The sequence below is a fragment of the Podarcis gaigeae genome, assembly GCF_964106915.1.
Source record: "Podarcis gaigeae genome assembly, chromosome: 17".
NCBI classification, from domain to species: Eukaryota; Metazoa; Chordata; class Lepidosauria; order Squamata; family Lacertidae; genus Podarcis; species Podarcis gaigeae.
The window spans coordinates 11,188,846-11,211,332 of NC_139694.1; the positions used below are offsets into that span (position 1 = coordinate 11,188,846).

The following is a 22,487-nucleotide window of genomic DNA, read 5'->3' on the forward strand; positions in this document are numbered from 1 at the left end:
GGCGTTGGGTAGGATCCTTAGTCTGTTGATGGGGTTATAAGTCTTTTCCTTCACCCTCTATGGTAACAGAGTATCCTGAACCTTGGGGAGGTGCTTTTGTTCGAACATCTAGATAGGGGCTGAGGGCCATGGCACACCTCAAAAGGTGGTGTTCTTGATAAGTTGCCCCTATTTGATGTTTGTCATAGGGGCTATCCTTTACTCAGGAGCGACCCCCGTTGAGCAGCCAGCAGGTGGGCTGGCTGGTTTAGGAAGTACCCAATGCCTGACATCTCACATATATAGTCAATTAAGTTGTGTCCTGTTTTTATTCCAAGATGGTGTATTGTGGTTCTTCCCCTTCATGGCACACAATTAATATTAATATTAAAACTACAATACCGCTCAAAGAAGTGAATTTCCTGCCATTGGCACACTTCATTCACATGGTGACCTCAGCTTAGTTTAAAATGCACATGATCTCCAACAATAACAATGTCTTATATACATCTTCATCTGTTACAGACCTGTCCTGATCATAAACACTAAGGTTCTGTTTGCTTCTGCAGTTTTTCATATAACCCGGTCCTAATGTTCATTATATCCCATGAACTGGCACTGTATGAGCTGTGGCCCAGGTGCCCATTTTGCAGGATCAAAGGGGGAAAAGACATCCAAGCATCCTAGCCTTCCATTTCCCCTTTATCCTTTACCATTGGAGCTGGTCATTTTTGTGTGTGGGCGCTTTTACACATACCCATTCACATACTGAGTTGTCCAGCTGCACCTGCTAGCAGAAGCTGACAACCTGGCTCTTCCACAACCTTGGATATGGTCTGATTCATGATCACGCCTCAAGGTAATCTCTGCTTTTGATCACGACACAGCATAAAACTAAGAACGTGAATAAGGGCATAGAGTTGCAGGCCCAGTTAGGAAATCTCAGTGTTGATAATAAAACAAAAGAAAACTCCTTGCCCATTCCGTTCTAGGAGTGAGAAGTGTTCTGTCTGGTAAATGTACACTACACTACAAAGATAACTTTGAAATAGCAAGGGACTATAAAGTAACAAGGAATGTGACAGCCTTAGACACATAGACACAGCCTAACAAAAAGGTCTCTTCCCCACACCCAAACCCGCTCTCCAAGCAATGATGCAAAAGCGTATTTATTCTTGTGAAATCAACTAGTAAAAGTAAGTTACTTTTCCTGATTGCTTGCTTCTGGCTTTCTTTTTTGGGTATATATCTACAAACTCCAAAGTTTCTGAACATTTTAGACTGCCCTGTTTATTAAACGAATAAAAATAAATCTTTTGCTTTTTCTAATCCAGTGTAATCTAATTGCAGTTGATGAGTAAAGAATCTCCAGTCTCTGCTGGAAATGATGCTTACGTTGATCTTGACCGTCAGGTACCTAATGCCAGATGTTTTCTTTCTTTCTTTTTATTAGTGGAACTCAGTATGCAATTTTCTTGGCATATTGTAAATGAGTACAGCTTGGGGGGTTTTTGTTTTGCTTTTTTGAGTTTGTATCTTTAAAAAAAAAATCAAAGTTAGCAGCATACAACAAATCTGAATCTAATTGTATATAAGCATTATGTGTAGAAACCTGGATGTGAGCCATTTTATTTATAGACTATGGGTGAACGCTGCAACAATTTTAGAAGGAAATGGTAGCTCAGTTAGTAGAGCACATCCTTCGCTGGCAGAATGTCCCAGATTCAATCTGGGATGATTCTACTTTAAAGAGGATCAAATATCAGGTAAAAAGAAAGGCCTCTGCCTGATACAGTTTTGGACTAGATAGACAAGTTGTGTGACCTGATGTAAAGTGGCTTGGTATGTTCCTAAATAACCCAGCACACTGTCTCTCCTAGTAAGGATAGGGGTCTATGCAGGTTTTACCTTTAATGTCTATTCCTTGTGTTTTGTTTCCCAGTCTTTTGTGTTGTGTGAAAAAGAGTTAAAGCAAACAATATTCATTTCATGCAACTATAAAGAAAAGTGGTTTTTTAAAAGCTTTATTAACTTTGCATGGTAATGTTTTTCTGTAGTTTTCTTAATGTACAGATCGTAGGGCTCAGTGTGAATATGTAAAATACTTCTATTTCTTGTTTACATATAATTAGTGGTCTAACCATGATATTAGTTGCCCTTTTAAGATGCTGTAACTATGCAAGTTGTTACAGTGGTGCATTGTAATTCCAAAAAATCATTTGTGTATACGTCTGGTGCTTTCAGACATTTCTCTGCAACATCTCATAGCCCAAAAGAAGCAAGGCTTTGTCAGCTTTTTTGCCTTTCTGTGGGAGATTTTGCAGAGAAATAATTAAAAAATAAAACTAAGCTGTGCCTTGCATGCCTAGTTTCTTTTACTTGTACATGAATGGCTTCTTTGGATCACAGCCTTAGAAAATTATTGCATCATAATCTTTTTAGCAAATGGAAATATATTGTGTTTTAAAAAATACAGTTGAAGAAAACAACAGAAGAACTAAATGAAGCCTTAGCAACCAAAGAAGAAATTTCCCAGAGATGCCATGAACTTGATATGCAGGTAAACAGACTATTGCACAGTAAATGTAAAATAAGATTTTTGACATTATAAATCTCAACCTGTAGGAAATAAAATATTTTTGTATAACATATTACAGATATAATTGTATATTTAAAGTGCATTTCACGATTGTGTGTCTTGATTTGAGCATGGTCAATTATGATTTGGCATGGAGTGACTGGTGCAACCCTGTCAGGTGGGTGGCATATAAATAATAAAATTATTATTGTTGGCTTTACATGAAGCAGACTCAAGCTTGTGTGCTCACATCTCACTTCCCTTGTGCTCTCCCTGACTTCTCCTTTCAAACCAGTCTGCTCAGTTTAGGTATTGCAGCAAATCATTCTCTGTTGCAAAAGAAGAAGTTGGGGAGGAGGGAATATGTAATCTGAACCATGACTGTGGTGTTCCCATCTGTCCACTCATTACTAGTAGCTCACAGTCCATACCAGTGAATATATTTTAGCCAACTAAGTTTCGTTCAGAGTAGACACACTTAAAATAATGGACCTATGCTAGTTATGTTCATTATTTTCAGTTCATCTACTCAGAGTATGACTAACATTGGATACAACCATATATATTGTTGGTTCACTTGTATTTGAAGTTGCATTTACTTTCCTTATTGATAAAAGAATTTATCTATCCTCTTCCTGCCTTTGTAAGGCACTATTATTATTTTTCTTCCTTCATACTCGGTTGGTTGTCCCATAGTTGAACTGTTTCAACCACTGTTTGAGTTGCTAAGTGGGCATAGAGTTATCTTTGGTTTATCTGTTAGAATTACACACATGTATCCCAAAACGATTTCCACCTGATTTTATTGTTAAATATGTAGTTTGGTCCTGCACCTCTACTTCTACGTTAGTTTTTAATTCTTACTAGTGGCACCATCATTTGCTTTTAGCTGTACATTTGTCTGTCGTTGTGTTTTGGTAATAGGTTGCTACACTGCAAGAAGAGAAGAGTAGTTTGCTAGCAGAGAACCAGGTCTTGATGGAACGCCTAAATCAGTCTGATTCCATAGAAGATCCCAACAGCCCAGCGGGCCGTAGACATCTGCAGCTACAGACACAGTTAGAGCAACTCCAAGAGGAAACTTTCAGGTAAGAATTGCATGGTGGTGCAAAGTCCCAGCAGCCACCATGTATTGGAAGATAATGAATTCAGTCCAACTATATTAACTTGTTCAGTTATATTTTAATAACTTCACATTAGGTTATGAGTGGGGAATGTTTTTGGCCTGGCAAGCCATATCACTATCTGTCCTCACCTCCCATTCACCAGCTTTGACAGGTGGGTGGGACGATCCACCTTTGAACCATCTGATATCCCACCACCTAAAGTCCTCTGCACAAGGGACTTATGAAATAGGGAACACGAATGTTTTTCTTCTTTCTTTTGTTTTAGATCACAGATCATGAAAACTTCCACAGTGGCACATAATGTTGACAACCAAAGCAATTGAAATGTTCACTGAAAGCTTACTATTATTGTTGCATTGAGAACTAGCACAATTTCACTTTCTAAACTGAAGAAATTAAAGTTGATCAGAAATTCACTTGTATTCCCTCCCATTTGTTAGATTAGGGTGGGCAACCTTCAGACTACAGGCCTAATTAGGTCCAGCGCAGTCCTGATTTCTCCTGCAACCTTCTCCAAACCATACCCACCTGTCTCAGACCTGGCATTATTATGTAATTTGTTGAAAGGTAAAGGGCAGGTGGAGGAGGCACAGCTTCCAGTGCATAGTGGGGAGCCATAAAATACACTTCTGATTGTACCTTGGCAGGGGAGGCTTGCTGAGAGCAAGAGAGCTGGGATAGACCAGCTCTGTGGGAAATTCTGTAGCCAGTTGATTGCAGCAGAAAGGTTTATAGGGCTTGGCTGCACTACTGAATTCCCCATGGGACCGATTCTTGAAGGGCCTTGCAAAGACATGAGCAGGACACTTTGAAAGCCCCTTGCTCCTTGCAAAGAGTCCTGCTCAGCTCTTTGAAGCCCCAGTAATCAGTGGGATTTCAAAGCACCATGCAGGACTCTTTGCAAGGAGTGCCCCACCCACCTCTCATCTGTTCTCTGGCAGGGTGAAGGGGGAGGTAAGGCTCCGGCCTGCTGGCCAGCTACAGTTCCCTACTCCTGTGCTAGATGGAAGTTTATCAGCTGGATGTGGGCCACAGAGCAAGGCCCCATTATCTCTTTCCTCACTTTTAAGAAAGAAAACTATTTTAAATGCCTGCATGTGAGAGAAAGAAATTCCACTCCTTCATGTTATGCTGCTCTGTTTCAGTTTTGTGTGCAGCTTGGCCGAATGTGCTGTGTAACTGTGAAGTTTTTACTACAAGATGGCAGTTCCTGATGCAAATAGATCAGTTTATATGGCAAAATATATTTTGGGTTTCGGGGTCACTGGAGGATAGAGCTTGAATGAGGCAACTCTGGCACACTATTTTTGGATTTTCAGCCACCGTAATCTAAGCTTCTTTTTTAAAAGAAACAAACAACTCAGTTGTGTCCTATGTTTCTTTGTTTTCAGGTTGCAAAAGAGGAAAATTTGAATCCTGCCTAGGAGCTGCTAAGCATTTTGTGTGTGTTGCCTTGTTTATTGAAATGAAATCTGTTGTGGTTTACAGATTAGAAGCAGCAAAGGATGATTATCGAATTCGTTGTGAAGAGTTGGAAAAGGAAATTGTAGACTTGCGGCAACAAAATGAAGAATTAACAAACCTGGCTGAAGAAGCTCAGTCTCTGAAGGACGAAATGGATGTATTAAGGTAAACCAGTTCTCTGCCCATAAGAATGTGTATTTCTTCATGGGGCTGATTCTCAAGAACAAAGTTCCCTGATACATTCTATACACAGTTTTCTAATGGATGTACGTTGCCGGTTCTGAATAAGCTACACTGGCTTCCTGTCCGTTACTGAGACAATTCAGTGTGCTGGTTTTAAACTTTAAAGCCCTAAATGGCTAAGGAACAGCCTACCTAACAGCTTGCTTCTGTCTGTATGACTCCCTCAACATTTAAGATCTGCCTCAATGTCCTCCCAGCATCTGAACTAAGGCTGCTGGTGTGGTAACTGAGACAGGGCATATTCAGATGTGTCTTTTGCTTCTAGAATTCCCAGAGAGATTGCCTGGTGCAATCATTGCCTTCCTTTTCTGCCAGGTGAAAATATCTCTGTTTGCCCCTTTCTTTTTGATTGCTTGATTTTATATTATGCTGGAATTCTGTTGTTATTTTGTAGTATGCTTATTTTTTCAATAATGCTTTCTAAGAGCTTCGGCCGAGCAGCAGCTAATAAACTGCTTACATTAAAACACATGCAGTAAAGGTTTTCCACCTATGGAATCTGTGCAACATCCCTCCCTCCAGGCATTCATCTGACAAAGTGGACAAGTTAGAAGGCCAGGTGGAATCATACAAAAAGAAGTTGGAAGATCTTGGAGATCTACGGCGGCAAGTGAAGCTCTTGGAAGAGAAGAACACAATGTACATGCAAAACACTGTCAGCTTAGAAGAAGAGTTGAGGAAAGCCAATGCAGCCCGCAGTCAGCTGGAAACGTACAAGAGACAGGTGAGCACAGGAGGGAGTGAAATTGGAGCAACTACATTTCCCATTACTTGTAAATCGCTTTATGCCAGTCACCTTTCAATTTCTTCTGTTCCTCAGCCAAGCTAGTGACCAAAAAATCCCTCATGCAGTTTTTCACAGAAATGCTTTGAAACACTATTCCAAATTTCATAAAATCCATATGATATTTTAGATTGAGAGTTGGACTTGGACTAGGGATGATTAGGTTTATATTCCCACAGCTACAAAACTCACTTGGCGACTGCTATTTTTAAAGGATCAAGTCTTAGAAGTGAACTTAGAAATAGTGGTGAATTTGTTAACAAGTAAAAACTAGAAGAAAAGCAATCCCTGTCATTAACAGATGTGTTTGATAGAATCTGGTCAACTATAATTATGATTAAAATGGCACATTTTAGATGAGTGTGTAATGAACAGCCAATAGTTTTTCAAACGACGGTCATTATTTATAATGTTTTGAAATTATAAACATAAATATAAAATAGAATGCCTTTTGTTGTAATTATATTCTTTTGTACAAACGTTTTCAATTGAATCAATATTTTAATTGTTTTAAAAGTAAAATGGGGAAGGGAGTTAAAATGGGTTATTTATAGGGCACTTGGGGCCCATGGTCCAAAAAAAGGCTTCCAATTTGCCACATTTTGGTTTAGTTTTATCCTTCGTTGCAAAATCATCCACCTGATATTTCTCCATGTATCTGAGGAAACAACAGCTTTGTCTTTCTTAAGAGTCCCTGATAGGGCAGAACAAATATTGCATTTATTTTATATATCTGGTATAATAACCAGAAAAGCAAGTCATACTCTGAGACAGTGTGTTGAAGAGAGTGTATTGAGATTCAGCTGCATTAACGTAGCTGTGTTATGGAGTCAGTTGTGAGATATCAGTAGCAGTCTGCTTAGATCTTTGGGTAATTCATTCTGCAGGAGACAGCAGCTGGACACCAGTTTCATTTCCATGAATACTTGCTTCTCCATATCTACTGATATTACCACCAGTAAAACAACAAATTGAGTACTAATTGTATTTATCTCAGTTTAGCAATTTCAGTATTTTAAAATGGAAGGCAGCTATGATTGCCATTGAGTGAAAATTGACCATTGATACAGCTCCCTTATCAGCTGGTTCATTTCAATGAATCATTCTAAAGTTTACCAGTTTAGGGTGTGATATAAAGCTAAGCTGCACTTAACTGAAATCAGAAGCAAAAATTTCTGAATTTGTCCTTACTGCACCCGAGGAAGATTGCAGCGGGGAGTGCACAAGTCCAAGACTCACCTGGGCTCATTCTTGTAACAATAAACATTTTTTTATTGTTGCAAATGAACGTGCCATTGGCTCTTACGATGATTCATACATTTTTGTGTTATTGGTGATGTGATCCCTTCTTGCTCTTGCAGGTAGTTGAACTCCAGAATAGATTGTCTGAAGAATCCAAGAAAGCAGACAAATTAGAATTTGAGTACAAGATGCTGAAAGAAAAAGTAGACAGTCTGCAAAAAGAAAAAGATGTATGTATCTAAATGTTGCTTTTTCATCCTTGATAGAAGCAACTTTATTAACTCTTATCTCTTAAAAGAGTTGGTTTTTGATGTTGTCCCCTTATAAATCCTAGGTTAAATGTCTTTTTCTGTGCTGTAATGTAGTAGATTTCCGGAGTGCTTCTAAAAGCCTCTTCCAGCTCTTCTATTGGTTTCCCGCCTTCTTTATCTTTGTCTACCTTCTTTGACCTCCTCTCCTGCTCTAAGTCTCCATGACAGTTCCTAGTAACTTCTTTTAACTACTGCAACTGATCATGTTGTCTCACTTTCTGCGTGGTTTTCTACAAGGCTCCATCGCTGTTTCACATGTCAGTTCATATGTAATGCCAAACCATGGTTTACCCTGTCTATGGGTTGAGCTTGCATGCTGTTCCCTCTCTCACTCCACAGTTTATTTGTGTGTTTAGAGGGCCTGTGGAAGCCATGGTTTGCCATAAACCAAATAACTTAGCAGTTCAGACAGGGACGAAAGAGCATTGTGAGCACAGGGCTCTTTCTTGTTGGCATAAAACCGTAGCTTGTACTTACATGTCAACCAACCCATGGTGTCTGTTGGTGCTTGCATTTTCATCTGTGGTTTTAGGTTTATGCAAATAATTCCCAGATCAACTTTCTCATATCTAAAAAAAAATTCCTTCCAGTAGCACCTTAAAGACCAACTAAGTTAGTTCTAGGTATGAGCTTTCGTGTGCATGCACACTTCTTCAGATACACAAGAAGTGTGCATGCACACGAAAGCTCATACCAAGAACTAACTTAGTTGGTCTTTAAGGTGCTACTGGAAGGAATTTTTTTTTGTTTTGTTTTGACTATGGCAGACCAACACGGCTACCTATCTGTAACTTTCTCATATCTGACTTTTTGTCTTCCATGTGATTGTTTGCTGTATTATGTTTCCTTCTGGATGTGGGTATCTCCCATCTCAGATTTAATGTGGTGAAAATTGAAATGTTCACTGTCTACCTTAATCTTTCCCTATCCTATGCTTTTCCATCACTGTTTGTGATGCATCTATCTTTCTTGTTTACCAGAACTATAGTTAGTTAGCTCATCTCTGCATTCTTTTTGACACACTTTCAGGCAGTGCCCCAGAGCTGACATTTTCTCCTGCCACTTTCACTATCCTTTAAAAACTTCAGAATACCTTTCACAAAACATCCTATCACTAAGGTCATTGTACTCTTCTATTTAAATCTGCTTCTGTACTTCGATTCTCTGTTGACAAAGTGCATAAAATAAACTTGAAAAAGCTTTCAGTGTGCAGGGAGAAAATGGATTTGGCTGTAACACAAGAGCCAGCTCAGCTGTCATCAACACTACTTTTCCCCTTCTTCAGATGATATACATGAGTAGTTGTACAACTTTAGGTAGAAAAGCCCTTATTTCATTAACTAGAGCAGGCTCTGTGGAGAAAGGGAGGTTTGTCTGTACATCAACATCTTGCTCTTAGTCTACTCGTTAAAAACCTGGGTCACTTTCCATCTTCATCTCTTTGGCTTGGCACAAGTTTACCCTTTCCTGCTGCACATATTTTCTCCCAACATCTGTGTTCGTTGCTTTTCCTCCCTGCTATTGTCTGTCTCGTCCTCGCCTTCTCTATGCTTGGAGGCACCTCTCTGTCCCTCCAGCCTAATGCTGTCTCTCCTTCCTCCCACAATTGCAACTGCTGTGTCAAAGCCTTATCTTGGTTCTTGCTTCATCGTTGTCTGCTTCCTAGGTAGAAATTAAATCTCTTTTCAACGTATTTCGGCATGATTCCTTTTTTGTTGTTTATTGTTGAGGGCCCTGTTGCCACCATAGTGTAGGCCTGACTGGGCCATTTCTGAACCTACATACCATTCATACATTGAAAACATAACACGTATATTAATTTCAGCTTCTAAAGGGCCAAGCATTCTAGTGCAGTGGCTGTCTAGCTTTTTACATTCAAATACATTATGAAGTACATGTTAGAACACTGAGATGTGGCTGAAAATGGCAGCCCCTTGCCAAGTCTCTTCCCCAGCCCTTCAACCCTCCCTCCACTAACAATTAGTTCAACTTGTCTGGCCCTGACGCTGTTATGTTGTGCATTTTGCTGCATCACTCCATTTCATAGGTTGACAGCGGGCAAGGAAATGCACATTGTAATGATGTTGGAACACCGACAAAAATTGAACTAGTTGCTATAGAACTCTTGGTTTTGGCAACAACCCCTCGTTCAATATAAAAGAGGGTTTGACTGGAGGTGGTGGACTGTTGGGACAGTGTGTGCAAACATTCAATTAATATATAGCAAGGGGAGGTCTTTGTCTTCTTTCTGTTTAGTAGATGGATACGGCCAGCTCTAAACTGTTAGGCACACAGGCATTATTGCTCCGGGGGTCACAAGGAGTTAATGCCTTTCTGCTTTAAAGCAATGCTGCTGATTTCCCCCCAAAAGTCCCCCCAAAAGTGGCACGGGGAATATATCAGATACTTCTTCACTGCATTACCTTGCCTGTTTTCCTTCCCCATAACTTTCTGAAATTGCTAATACAATTTTCCAGTTAGTGCAAGGAACTATTTGACAGTTGGCACTGGCATTTCCCCCCTGCTGTTCAAAGCCCTGCATGATGTTGATAGGTTTGAGATTCCACAAGTCTGTGGAGTCTAGATATATTTACCTACTGCATAATAGGCCCTTTCAGAAGACAAACTAGCAGATATTTCATTTCATTTCTTTTAGTTTTGCTTTGAAGTTCTTCACATGGAAGACTTTTTTTGGATACATAGATGATTAAAATCCTGACATGCAATGGTAGCCATTTTAGCAGTGCTTCATGAGTTGACTTGTAGAATTGTCACATATTTATCTATGTTTTTCTTTTTATGTAGCGGTTAAGAACGGAAAGAGATTCCCTGAAAGAAACCATTGAAGAGATTCGATGTGTACAAGCACAAGAGGGGCAGCTTACTACTTCAGGTAAAGAAAATCAAGATTATGAGATTTCACCTGAAACATCATGTAGAGAGTGTGAAATACAAGATTTTGTTGTGGCATTTCAGAGAACAGGTTGGTGCTGTTATTCATGAGTATATTTTAATAACCTGTGTGCCCCAAGTTAGTATCCTTTGCTGGGTCTCTTTTCCATTAATATTCCTTCCCACATTTTGGTTTATATTGCATGGAAAAAATAAATTGGTTGACGTGGCCAGAGAAGAGGGTCATTTGCTTTATGGTCCTAGGGGGTAAGAGTAGGTTCCTTCCATATGGAAGATAAAACATGCAGGGGGGGAGGGAGGGAGAGACTTCAGATGTTATAAATAAACTGCTTTTTTCAGAGCACTTGAATTCTAGAGAATTGGAAGATCAGGCTGTTGTTTCTCACAGTATCATAAAAATCTCACAGTGGTTTGCTTCATGGGTCATAAAAGGTGTAACAATCTGTTGCAATATAGTTCATTTGCCTGGAGCAGTCCTGCAAGGGTGCATGCAGATTCAGCAATTTGAGCTCAAAATGCCTTAATTCAGAATTCTTGTCAAACACCTGGGTTTCATTAATCAAAATTAAGTTATAGATAATATCAGTTCCATTTTAAGTCTTTCTATTGTAGCATGAAAGTTGGAGTACGCATAGAAATACATTTGAAATAATTTATTTCTGTCACATCCTAGATTAGCCCTACATGATCTAAGCATTTTCTTTTTCACTCTTTAAAATAGGATTGTTGCCCCTGGGAGGTCAGGAATCTTCTGACAGTTTAGCAGCTGAAATTAGTACCCCTGAAATCAAGTAAGTCTGAATTATATGGTCCTCTTTATGTCAGCCTTGTATTTCATTAATGTTTTCATTAGTAGTAAGAGAAGCTGTTGTTATCAGTCTCCACTCCATTTATAATGTTCCCTCCCCCCAATGTTTGGTAAGGCAGTTCTTAAAATACTGTTCTTTCTGTGTTAATGTTACTGATGTGTTCTTCTGAGTCCCATTGCTGAATTTCTAATCCTGGCTCTCATCTTGTTTATTCAAGGGAAAAACTCATTCGCCTTCAACATGAAAACAAGATACTAAAGTTGAACCAAGAAGGATCTGATAATGAAAAAATTGCCTTGTTACAGAGCCTTCTGGATGATGCTAATCTCCGAAAGAATGAATTGGAGACTGAGAACAGGTAAGAAAGGGCTGTTTCCCCTTCAAAATGGGGCCGTGTTCCTCTTTTCTTCAGTTCTACTTGCCCTGTGACAAAGGTTATGGGCTCTAATAGCTTTATCTTTCACTGATCATATGGCATGACAAAAGTTCTGTTTCTGCAGTGTATTCCACAGTATTTTAAGGGGACATGCATGTACTCATGGTAAACATGATAATATTTGAAAGGAAGAAGAATGTGCTTTTTGAAGAAGGCCATTGTGTCTGTAGATATTTGGTGAACACACTTACAAGCCACAGCTGACCCCGGGATATATTTATTGCATGTTTGAAGATCTTTGTGTGCCCCCTTCATATGCTGCTGTGTTTATCATGGAAGACACTTATCGCATACACCTACGTTTGTACTGTGTAATGCATTCCTAAATCTGTACAAAATGCAAAAAGACCCATGTTTGAAGTGTAGGTCTTAGGGAAGTCTTATGACACACGCTGTATGTTTTTAAAAGTAGCTCTAAAATTCCTCAGGCTTGAAGACCCAGTTTCTCCTTTCTTTTCTCCATTCCACAAAAGATCATACTCTCTGGTGAAATTATGCTTCTAAACTGGGGCTCTAGGAAATCTTCTAGCCACAAGCTTTATCCCTGGTGGTTCAAAGGCATGACCTGCCGAGCACTGCTTTCTTGCAGTCTGAGACAACGGGATTCTGGAAAAGTTTTAATGTCAGAGGGATTTTTTTATACTGTGTTAATATTTTCTTATTGATTTTCCTTTGGAAGCAGCTTGCAAGGTGCTGTTTTCAGCAAGAGATGGCAATCAATATTGTTCTTTTAGCTGCCCTTTAATTCATCACACTATAAATTTTGTTTAGGAAGGCCCTATATATTGTCAGTTCCCCCATTTGGTTGGAATGACAGAGGGGGTCTTTTCTGTTGCCATGCCCTGACTTTGGAATTCCCTGCTGACAGAGGTTTGTTTTGCTGCCTCCTTTTTGGCCTGCCACCTTAGCGTTAAGGCCTTTGGCCTTGTTATAATTACTTGTCTATTAGATTTTTATTGCTGCAATGTTTAACTTCTTCAATTGCTACCTTGCTGTTTTTCACATCATTTATGATTTCTATTAGCCACCTTGAAATGCACACGGTGAGGCTATCAGTGTGTTTAAAAATAATACTTTGTGCCACGTGTTCAAATGCTGTATGAATTGCACACTGAATTGTAAACAAAATTGGGCGTCTATGGTTTTTTGTTTTAAGGAGAATAAATAAGACTTAATGGTTGTGTCTGAGAAGAAAGTGATTTTTTTCTCATTATTTCTAGGCTTGTAAATCAGAGACTGCTTGAAGTACAATCTCAGGTTGAAGAACTGCAGAAATCCTTACAGGAGCAAGGTTTAAAAACAGAAGATGTAAGTGGAAAAAGACAAAATCTTCTTGCAATCAGTTTATAATAATGCTGACTTTTCCAGTGTATGGTATTCCAACTCAGTCGACTTTAAATTTTTCAAAGCTTCATTTGCTTTCACATGTAAAAATAAAATAACGTGATTCCCTAGCTCTAACTATTTTTAAATGGGATCAGAGTTCCCACTTTCAGATAAGAAGCTTCCTGCTGGCAAGCCTAGCCAATATGGAACAACTGAGTTGATCATCTGTTTGGTGTGTTCACTGTACAGGACCACCATGTAAACACTAAATCATAGGTGGCTAACTTGTGGACCTCCAGGCTTTGTAGAACTACATTTTTTCATCATCTGTGGCACAATGAGTCAGTGTGTCTGGCTGTTGACAAGACGTTTGTTGGTTCGAGCCCACCCAGGGATGGTTGTGGGCAGGATATTCCTTCATTGCAGGGGGTTGGACTAGATGACCCTCGGGGTCCCTTCCCACTCTGAGTCTTTGGAGTTGTGATTCAGCAGTAGCTGGAGGCCCACAGATTAGCACCCCATGCTCTTAAAAGCATTCAGCAAAGTGTGTCAGTTTTTTACTTTTCCTTGGATGTATATACTGTACAACCCCAGCCACTTTTGAATGGGGGAAAAAAAAGATTTGCATTTTGTATCATTGTTAGGTGGGCTGCCGTCACCTCATCTAATTACTTCTGGTTGCTTTCGCATGTAGTCCTTACTTTACAGTGATCTCAACCATCTTTTGAAAGTTAAGGTCGAGTGTATATTCGTGTATGTGTTTTATTTAAAAGATGTCTCGTTGCAGCATTTGTGTTTTAATTAGAGCACTTATTCATATACTTGAATCGGGTTTGTGCTAGCTTTTCACAGCTCTCTAGAGGATGAGACAGGAGGGAGAGACCTTAGAGAGCAGAGAGAGAAGAAAATGTGCATGCTCTGAGAATGCCTTGCTTTAAATGTGTTCTCTTCAGAAAGATACTATGTAGTTTATTCTTTTGGCTGCTGTTTGCTTCGTACTAATCTGTTGCCTCTGTCTCTCGGCACGGGTTTCTGCTGAAGGCTATTGTGAGTATGGCTTCCTATTTACTTCAATCTGCTCTTAATCAGTCAATGCCTATTTTTCTTTTTAAGAGAAACTTAAATGGATAAAGTTTTCGTTCTTATTCATGTTATGTTTCACACTTTCTACGTGTTGTGCACCTGTGGCTTAGCAGAGCCTTAGGGGCGTGCATCTCCCAAATATTTTTATGTGTGTTGTCGTCGTGGCAATGCTTCAGCTGTGTTTGTTGCATGCTTCCTTCGACACAGGTGAAGAAGTTTGCAAGAACTGCTAACAACCACAATTTCAGTCATTACGGAATTTAATTTGTAGTTAATGCTTTTACACTATTTTCATGTAGGCGTTTCCATGCAGGACTGAGCCACATTAAAATTCACATTGTTCTTATGACAGAAATCATGACACGATGGGCTGCAAATCCCTTGTTTCTTAAATAAAGGTAAAGGTACCCCTGCCCGTATGGGCCAGTCGTGACCGACTCTGGGGTTGTGCGCCCATCTCACTTAAGAGGCCGGGGACCAGCGCTGTCCGGAGACACTTCCGGGTCACGTGGCTAGCGTGACGAAGCTGCTCTGGCAAGCCAGCACCAGCGCAGCACATGGAAACACCATTTACCTTCCCGCTATAAAGCGGTACCTATTTATCTACTTGCACTTAAGGGTGCTTTCAAACTGCTAGGTGGGCAGGAGCTGGGACCGAAAGACGGGAACTCACCCCGCCGCGGGGATTCGAACCGCCGACCATGCGATCGGCAAGTCCTAGCCACTGAGGTTTTACCCACAGGGCCACCCGCGTCCCGGTGTTTCTTAAATAGGGATGCCTTAATATTTTATAACATTCCTAAATAAACACACTTCTGTGTAGGAATTGGCATGAAACCCATGTATGACTCAGCTGCACCTTCTGAAGGGGAGGGCATTGGAGATCATCACCGCTCCTTTGCAAATGTTGCACATGGCAACGTACATGTCGATTGCATGTACAAGATTTTTACATGAGACTTTCAGTATGCGCATCAAAACCTAGCTATACCTATTTGAACAATTTGGAAGTGGGTTTAACAAATTTATGTACTATGCATTCTTATATATTTAGAAAGCAAAAAATTTCCATACTTGGTCAAGTTAGTGCATTTAGATCAACGCTGCACATATGCTATGAGCCTTGTCTGAATAGGGCTACATTGCATGTATGTAGCAGCTATGGTTTTTGGCTTGTGTGGCACCGGTTAACTCCCTCGACCTTATCTCATTTTTTTACAAAGTCACCGAGGGTAGTAGCTGTGTGACAATTGACAAAATTGCTGCCAGAACAGAGCAGCCACATACCCAGCCTGTAATAATAATAATTTATTATTTATACCCCGCACATCTGGCTGGGTTTCCCCAGCCACTCTGGGCGGCTTCCAACAAAACACTAAAATACAATAACCTATTAAACATTAAAAGTTTCCCTAAACAGGGATGCCTTCAGATGTCTTCTAAAAGTCTGGTAGTTGTTTCTCTCTTTGACATCTGGTGGGAGGGCGTTCCACAGGGCGGGTGCCACTACTGAGAAGGCCCTCTGCCTGGTTCCCTGTAACTTAGCTTCTCGCAGCGAGGGAACCGCCAGAAGGCCCTCGGTGCTGGACCTCAGTGTCTGGGCTTAATGATGGGGGTGGAGACGCTCCTTCAGGTATACTGGACCGAGGCCGTTTAGGGCTTTAAAGGTCAGCACCAACACTTTGAATTGTGCTCGTGGTGCACTTTTGTCAGAGAAAAGCTACTTTTGGGAGGGGGTTGATATTTGGTATAAGAGCAGGTGGTCCTTAACCTTTCCCTGCTCCAATTCTCACCCCTCCCCTGGCGGGATTCCAGGTTTATATTTGTTTTTCCTTGCTTTCACATGTCTTGCACTGTGAGAAGAAATAAGAGGGTCCAGCTGAAAAATATTAAGTACCTGAGGCTGCCCATTTAGGCTTTGTTGCACACATTTGCTTTAACTTTTTGTTCTACCCTCAGTTTTCAAATCTTTGCCACAATGAATGCTTCAAATAACACTTTTTTTCTTTTGTTTTTAGTCAGTCATTCTGAAAAAGAAGCTTGATGAACATCTGTAAGTAGTAAAATGTTTTCTACTACTTATGTAAGAATAGTAAAACAATTATTCTTATCCCAGGCAGCACAGTTAGGAGTGAACCAGCTGAAGGTGGCTAATACATTGAGCATTTAAAAGCTATTTTTAGATCCTAACCCTAAATATTTTTTATTGAAAAGTTAGTACCACCAGTTCAGGGTATCTTGGGACTGTATTGTTAGCTTAATGAATTTTACCGATAGGGATCAGGTGGCATATATTTTGTTAAATTTGACAGAAGTTTTAGAGTGTTATTCTGAAATAGGAATTTTCCAGGGGAAAGTAGTTCAACAACCAGTCATACTCTGGCTCTATCTTTTTTAATAGTGAAAAGCTGCATGAAGCTAATAATGAGCTTCAGAAGAAGCGAGCTATCATTGAAGAGTTAGAGCCTCGATATAACAACAGTTGTAAGTAGTTTTATATTTTGCCTCGTAACTGATTTATACTGTTATAATCATAAAAACACTTCTTTCAAAACACAAATAAATGTCTTAACACAGCTAATTTAGGACTCTGCATTTGGTTTATTTACAACACAGCATCTAGTTGTTTTCCTTTAAATCAGCTAAACCATGATAATTAACTCTTTTCTTCATTTAGATAACACAGTGTTGTATGTTTGTAACTGGCACTCACTCTAAATGGCATTGAATAGTCTGGCATAGGTACCCTCCATTTGTATTATATACCACCACTATGTGGAGAAGGTAATCTTTTTTTAAACAACAACAACACAGGTTGCAATGCTGTCCCAAGACATTTTGCTGCCTATAGCAAAACAGCAAATGACACCCCCTAACTCCCCCATCTCCCAAAAGAAATCAAGTCAAGGATCACGGTATGTAAGATTGCCCATATCTTTTTTGCACCTTGTGCAAACAATCCCACAAACACCTCTCCCCGGGAGTATAAATAAATAAACAAAGAACATTTTGTGCCCCTTAATTACACCTCAGATCTTCTGCTTGATGAAGACACTGCACCCGCCTTACCATGAACATTCCCAATACATATGCCAGAATTAGGCTTGTCAACATCTTAGTTTTGAGTACCCTGTCCAGCCTCGGAAATCCATTTGCACAACATCTTTAAATGGTGTACTAAACTCCCTAACAGCAGTTTAATTGCATATGGGTTCATGATCCATGAAGAACTCGCAATAAAAAACGTCCACACAAATGAAACCCAAAGGAAGAGGAGGGCACAAGGTTTGCTGTACTCTGCTGCCAAGTTTTCCTCTGCATCTCCATTGTTACGCTGGATGGAGGGGTTTCAACCTCCCCACCCAGAGCGTGTGTGTGTGTGTGTGTAGGTATAGGTATATATAGAGAGAGAGAGCTGTCTGACTTGAACATCATGTTTATGTGCAATGGGGGTGTTCTTGGGGGAGGGTGTGTTTACAAGCCAGCAATCTTCCCTGTCAAAGGGATTGGATTTCCATTTTCAAATATTCTTAATAGCCCCATAAACACACCTGGCTTTTCAAACTTACTTTAAAAAGTGTTCCTATAAGCTGTCAGCAATATCTGAAATGTGACATCTTCTCCCAATAAAGCTCTCAAAATAGAAGAGTTGCAGGAAGCTTTGCGTAAAAAAGAAGAAGAAATGAAGCAAATGGAGGAAAGATACAAGAAATACTTGGAAAAAGCTAAAAGTGTGAGTATCTTCTGTTCTCCACCACGTTCCTTAGAGGGCTGAGGCTTGTCCTCCCTCTGTAGCCTCACAAAATTATCAATTAGAATTAACAATATGCCAATACCAAGAATGAGTTAGATTGGGTTTTAAGATTTTTTATTATTATTTTTAACTCTGCCAGCTCTGTGTATCTTGTTAAGGATCCATAGCGTAGAATGCATACTTTGCATTCGGAAGGTTCCCAGGTTCTCTAGCATCTCAACCTAAAGGAATTGAGACGTAGGTGATGGGAAAGACGTCTGTCTGTCTTGAGACCCTGCGGAGTCCCTTCCAAGGATAACAGACAATGCTAGGATAGATGGGGAAATAGTGTGACCCAGGAGAAGGCATTTTCCTGCGTTCTTACTTTGTGCTGTATGGTTCTTGCCCCTTGCAGGTGATCCGTACTTTAGATCCCAAACAGAACCAAGGGTCGGCACCTGAGATTCAGGCACTGAAGAATCAGCTGCAAGAACGTGACAGGATGTTCCATTCTTTAGAGGTAACTTATGCTGGGTTAGCCTAAATGGTTTTAACTTGAGTTTGACATTGGGCAGGATACAACCAACAAGTCCAGCCAATGGAATCCTGTACTTGCGCAATGGGGCTTCCCCCTCGCCCTCCGCCACCATGCCCTTCAAAATTGACTAGTTTTGGAAGCTGAAAAGCTTGCACTGATGGAACGATTGCCATGGGGCTACACTGAATTTCCCCCACTGTATTTTTACTCGGTTGTTTCCTACCCTGAGACCTTATTGCCAAGGGTGGATAAGACATCTGTAATAAATAGCAGTACAGTGGAACCTCGTTTTTCGAACGTAATCCATTCTGGAAGACCATTCCACTTCTGAAATGTTCAAAAACTGAGGATCAATGGATGGTTGGCAAACTCCATTGAAAAAATGGAAAAACACGCAGAGGAAGCCATTCAAAAACGGAAGCAATTACTTCCAGGTTTTCGGCGTTTGGGTTCCGAATCGTTCGTCAATGGAGACGTTCGAGAACCGAGGTTCCACTGTAGTGGTAACTTGCAGATCAGTTCTATGCGTGTTTTCTCAGAAGCACGTTCCACTGATTTTCCAGCTGGCTTACCCTCCAGCTGTCCCTCCCCTGATGCTGATGGATGAGGGCGAGATTTGCATTGTGAGCAGCTACCTATTCATCACAGAGAGGAATATTGCCAGTCAGAGGGACTTCTCTGCGTCAGAGGTCCCAGCTTTGCCCAGGCAGGCAGAAAGCCGCCACTAGCAGATCTCCTTCCAGTGGTAGCAATTGGAGTGCAATGCCTGCAGCTCTGGAGCTGGCATAATGAACAATTACAAGAAACTGCTTCCTCACACGCCCACCTCACTCACAAACCTTTTGCCCTGGTTGGTGTGAGTGCCAGAGCTCCAGATGCAGCAGGAGATCTGCCACTTCACTCTTTCCTGGCCCCAAGTTAGGATTGCTCTATCCTTGTGCATAGGATTGCTGCACTTTTGGCAATTATATTGTGCTCCTGAATGTTCACTGTTGGGTTAAGTTTTCATCCTGGTCTCCTGATTTGAAGTAGCAGCCTGAATGTAAAAACAGGCAGCCGCGCACCATGTAAAAGTAAAAGGTAAAGGACCCCTGGACGGTTAAGTCCAGTCAAAGGCAACTATGGGGTTGCGGCGCTCATCTCACTTTCAGGCCAAGGGAGCCAGCGTGTGTCCACAGACAGCTTTCCAGGCCATGTGGCCAGCATGACTAAACCACTTCTGGCGCAACGGGACACCTTGACGGAAACCAGAGCACACAGAAACACTGTTTACCTTCCCGCCACAGTGGTACCTATTTTTCTACTTGCACTGGCATGCTTTTGAACTGCTAGGTAGGCAGGAGCTGGGACAGAGCAACGGGAGCTCACCCCGTTGCACCATGCGGTCACTAATTGAAAATGCTTTTTTATGATGGCTCTAATGATGTGAGGTGCCTGTGGCCTCCAGCACATTTTGCTACAACTAATGGGGAGTAAAATTCATGCACTTGGACCTGCAATGCTGCATAAATACCTTTAGCACGAATGCCAAATAATCAAAAGCTCTTGATAATGCTTTTCTTAATTAGAAAGAATACGAGAAAACGAAAACTCAAAGAGATATGGAGGAGAAATACCTTGTCAGTGCCTGGTACAATATGGTAAGTAGTCCAAAGTGAAAATAAACACTCAGATATGACTTGTGTTTGTAATAGGTTTTCCTGAACAAGGATGACTCTCAAATTTGATAGTGTTAAGTGCAGGGGCGTCAATTTGATTACCATAGAGATTTGTAGTTTGTGGTATGTTTTTACTCTTTGCTGCTTCAGGATCTCTGCTCCAGGCATCAGTTGGAAGTGTGTGCTGTGATGCTGCAGGAAACAGGTGGGAGAGGGGTGGGAGAGCACAGCATTGGTCCTAAGCCCCAAACATTCCTGGAAACTCCATAATGGAGGTACATGAGATAGTCTACTGTGGCTAAAGTCACTTTTCACACGAAAAGCCTACCTTCTTTCAGGGGTTGTTTTTTTTGAACCCATATTTGATTTTTAAAATGCCACCTAAATACTACTTTTCACCCCTCCTTCTGATTACTAGATCAGTTGCAGGTGTAAGCTAGAGGAATTTTTAAAATTCTTTCCGTAACATGACTCATCCTTCTGTGGCTTCTGTATCCAGGCCTATTTCTTTCAGCTGTCTCATTATAATTGTCAAACATAGTTCAAAAACCCTTCTAAATGGCTGGCTGATTTTGCTTGAAACAGCAGGGTATAAAATCTAGCTTCCTGAGAATCTCGGCTTTCATTTTATTTAAAAGAGCTATTTTTCTATATTTCTTGGCTCTGAAGATGCACCTGAAAGTACGTCAGCTATGAGCCTAATAAAATTTCAGAGGCCTCAATAAGATTTCCAGTCATTGTAGGGTAGGGTGCATGTGCCATACATACTTTCATGTATGTACATATAGATGTATAAAACCACCTCCTGCTTTGCACGCAAACAGGACAGACACATGCATAAATACACATTCGCTGCCCCATCATGTCCAGCTTAGCTGTTGGATGGGAGAAGGCAAATTTCTGTGAGATATAAACAAGTATTCAGCAACACACAGCAAAGCTAAGGTGGAAAGCTTTTGAAAAAATGGTGTTCACAGTGGCCCTGTGCTGCGTTACATGCCTTTTATGAGCATCTGCCTTCTCCAAAGTCCGTTTTCTCTCTACAGGCCAGGAAGTGAGGCCTGTAAGTATTCCTACCCTAATCAGAAAGCGATCATGGAAATAAAGGGTGGCAGGTTCCTACTGTCATAGCCTCCATAATTCAAGAATCATGATCCATCCGTCAAGCAGTGTGAAAGGAAAGGTTTTGATAACCTTAAAGCTGGGTCTAGGGGCATGTTATCGTCTTCCTCCAGGAATTACCCATACATAGGGGTTGGTCAGCAAGCGTCAGCTCATCTGTGGAAGCTTTGCACATGTACACAGGAAGCAACCTCGTCACAGACACGACACTATAGTTGCCATACCTCTGAAGTTTAGTTGTTCACTACTGCCGCTGGAGAATTGATAGAGGTCATGAATGCTGGTGCAGTGTGGCTAAGATTGTCACCTGGGAAGTCGCCAGTTCATCTCATCCCTGCCATGAATTTATTAGATAGCCTTAAGCAAACTACTCTCTCTTAGCTTTAGCCAGAACTCTCAAAACGTGCAATGGAAATGCTAAATTTGATGATGAACATTTGGGTTTTACTATGGTCTCTTGGCTCCCTGCCCCAAATCTTGCTGGCCCTGTTTGGGAAAGGGACGGTCCAGCGCAGCCAACACACCATAGTAGAGCAAACTCAATGTATGTTTTAGTTACTACCTCTTTCATAATATTGGAACCCAGGGTTATCGATGAAGCTGATCCATGGCAGAACCAGGACAGACCAAGGAATTACTGCTTTGCACAGCACATGGTTCGATTATGGAACTTGCTACCGCAATTTATAGTGACTGCCACCAACATGGACACCTTTAAAAAGGGGATTCAACAAATTCATGAAGGATAAAGCTATCAATAACTACAAGTCATGTTAGTTGCATTAGTTCCAGTATCAGAAGCGCTGTCTCCCTGAGTACTGGTTGATGAGGAGCATGAATGGGAGTTTGCTGTTACACTCATGTCCTCATAGTGGGCTTCCCATGGGCATCTGGCTGGTACCTCGGGTTATATACTCTTCAGGTTACAGACTCTGCTAACCCAGAAATAGTACCTCAGGTTAAGAACTTTGCTTCAGGGTGAGTACAGAAATCGTGCTCCAGCGGCCCGGCTGCAGCAGGAGGCCCCATAGGCTAAAGTGGTGCTTCAGGTTAAGAACAGTTTCAGGTTAAGAACGGACCTCCAGAATGAATTAAGTACTTAACCCGAGGTACCACTGTACTGGACAGGAGGGGCCTTTGA

The 22,487-nt window shown here is 40.9% G+C and overlaps 1 protein-coding gene across 2 annotated transcripts in view; it reads left to right on the plus strand.

Moving 5' to 3' along the window:
• HOOK3 (hook microtubule tethering protein 3) overlaps positions 1-22,487 on the plus strand; it is a 56,794-nt gene that overhangs the window by 26,371 nt on the left and 7,936 nt on the right. For both annotated transcript variants that reach the window (XM_083718898.1, XM_083718899.1), the window contains exons 7-21: positions 1,330-1,392; positions 2,456-2,539; positions 3,482-3,645; positions 5,173-5,313; positions 5,914-6,115; positions 7,537-7,647; positions 10,534-10,621; positions 11,363-11,432; positions 11,668-11,808; positions 13,107-13,194; positions 16,314-16,348; positions 16,697-16,779; positions 17,928-18,028; positions 18,444-18,548; positions 20,135-20,206. In XM_083718898.1, the coding sequence (XP_083575024.1) occupies positions 1,330-1,392; positions 2,456-2,539; positions 3,482-3,645; positions 5,173-5,313; positions 5,914-6,115; positions 7,537-7,647; positions 10,534-10,621; positions 11,363-11,432; positions 11,668-11,808; positions 13,107-13,194; positions 16,314-16,348; positions 16,697-16,779; positions 17,928-18,028; positions 18,444-18,548; positions 20,135-20,206 (1,548 nt within the window). The remainder of the gene's footprint in view (positions 1-1,329; positions 1,393-2,455; positions 2,540-3,481; positions 3,646-5,172; positions 5,314-5,913; positions 6,116-7,536; positions 7,648-10,533; positions 10,622-11,362; positions 11,433-11,667; positions 11,809-13,106; positions 13,195-16,313; positions 16,349-16,696; positions 16,780-17,927; positions 18,029-18,443; positions 18,549-20,134; positions 20,207-22,487) is intronic.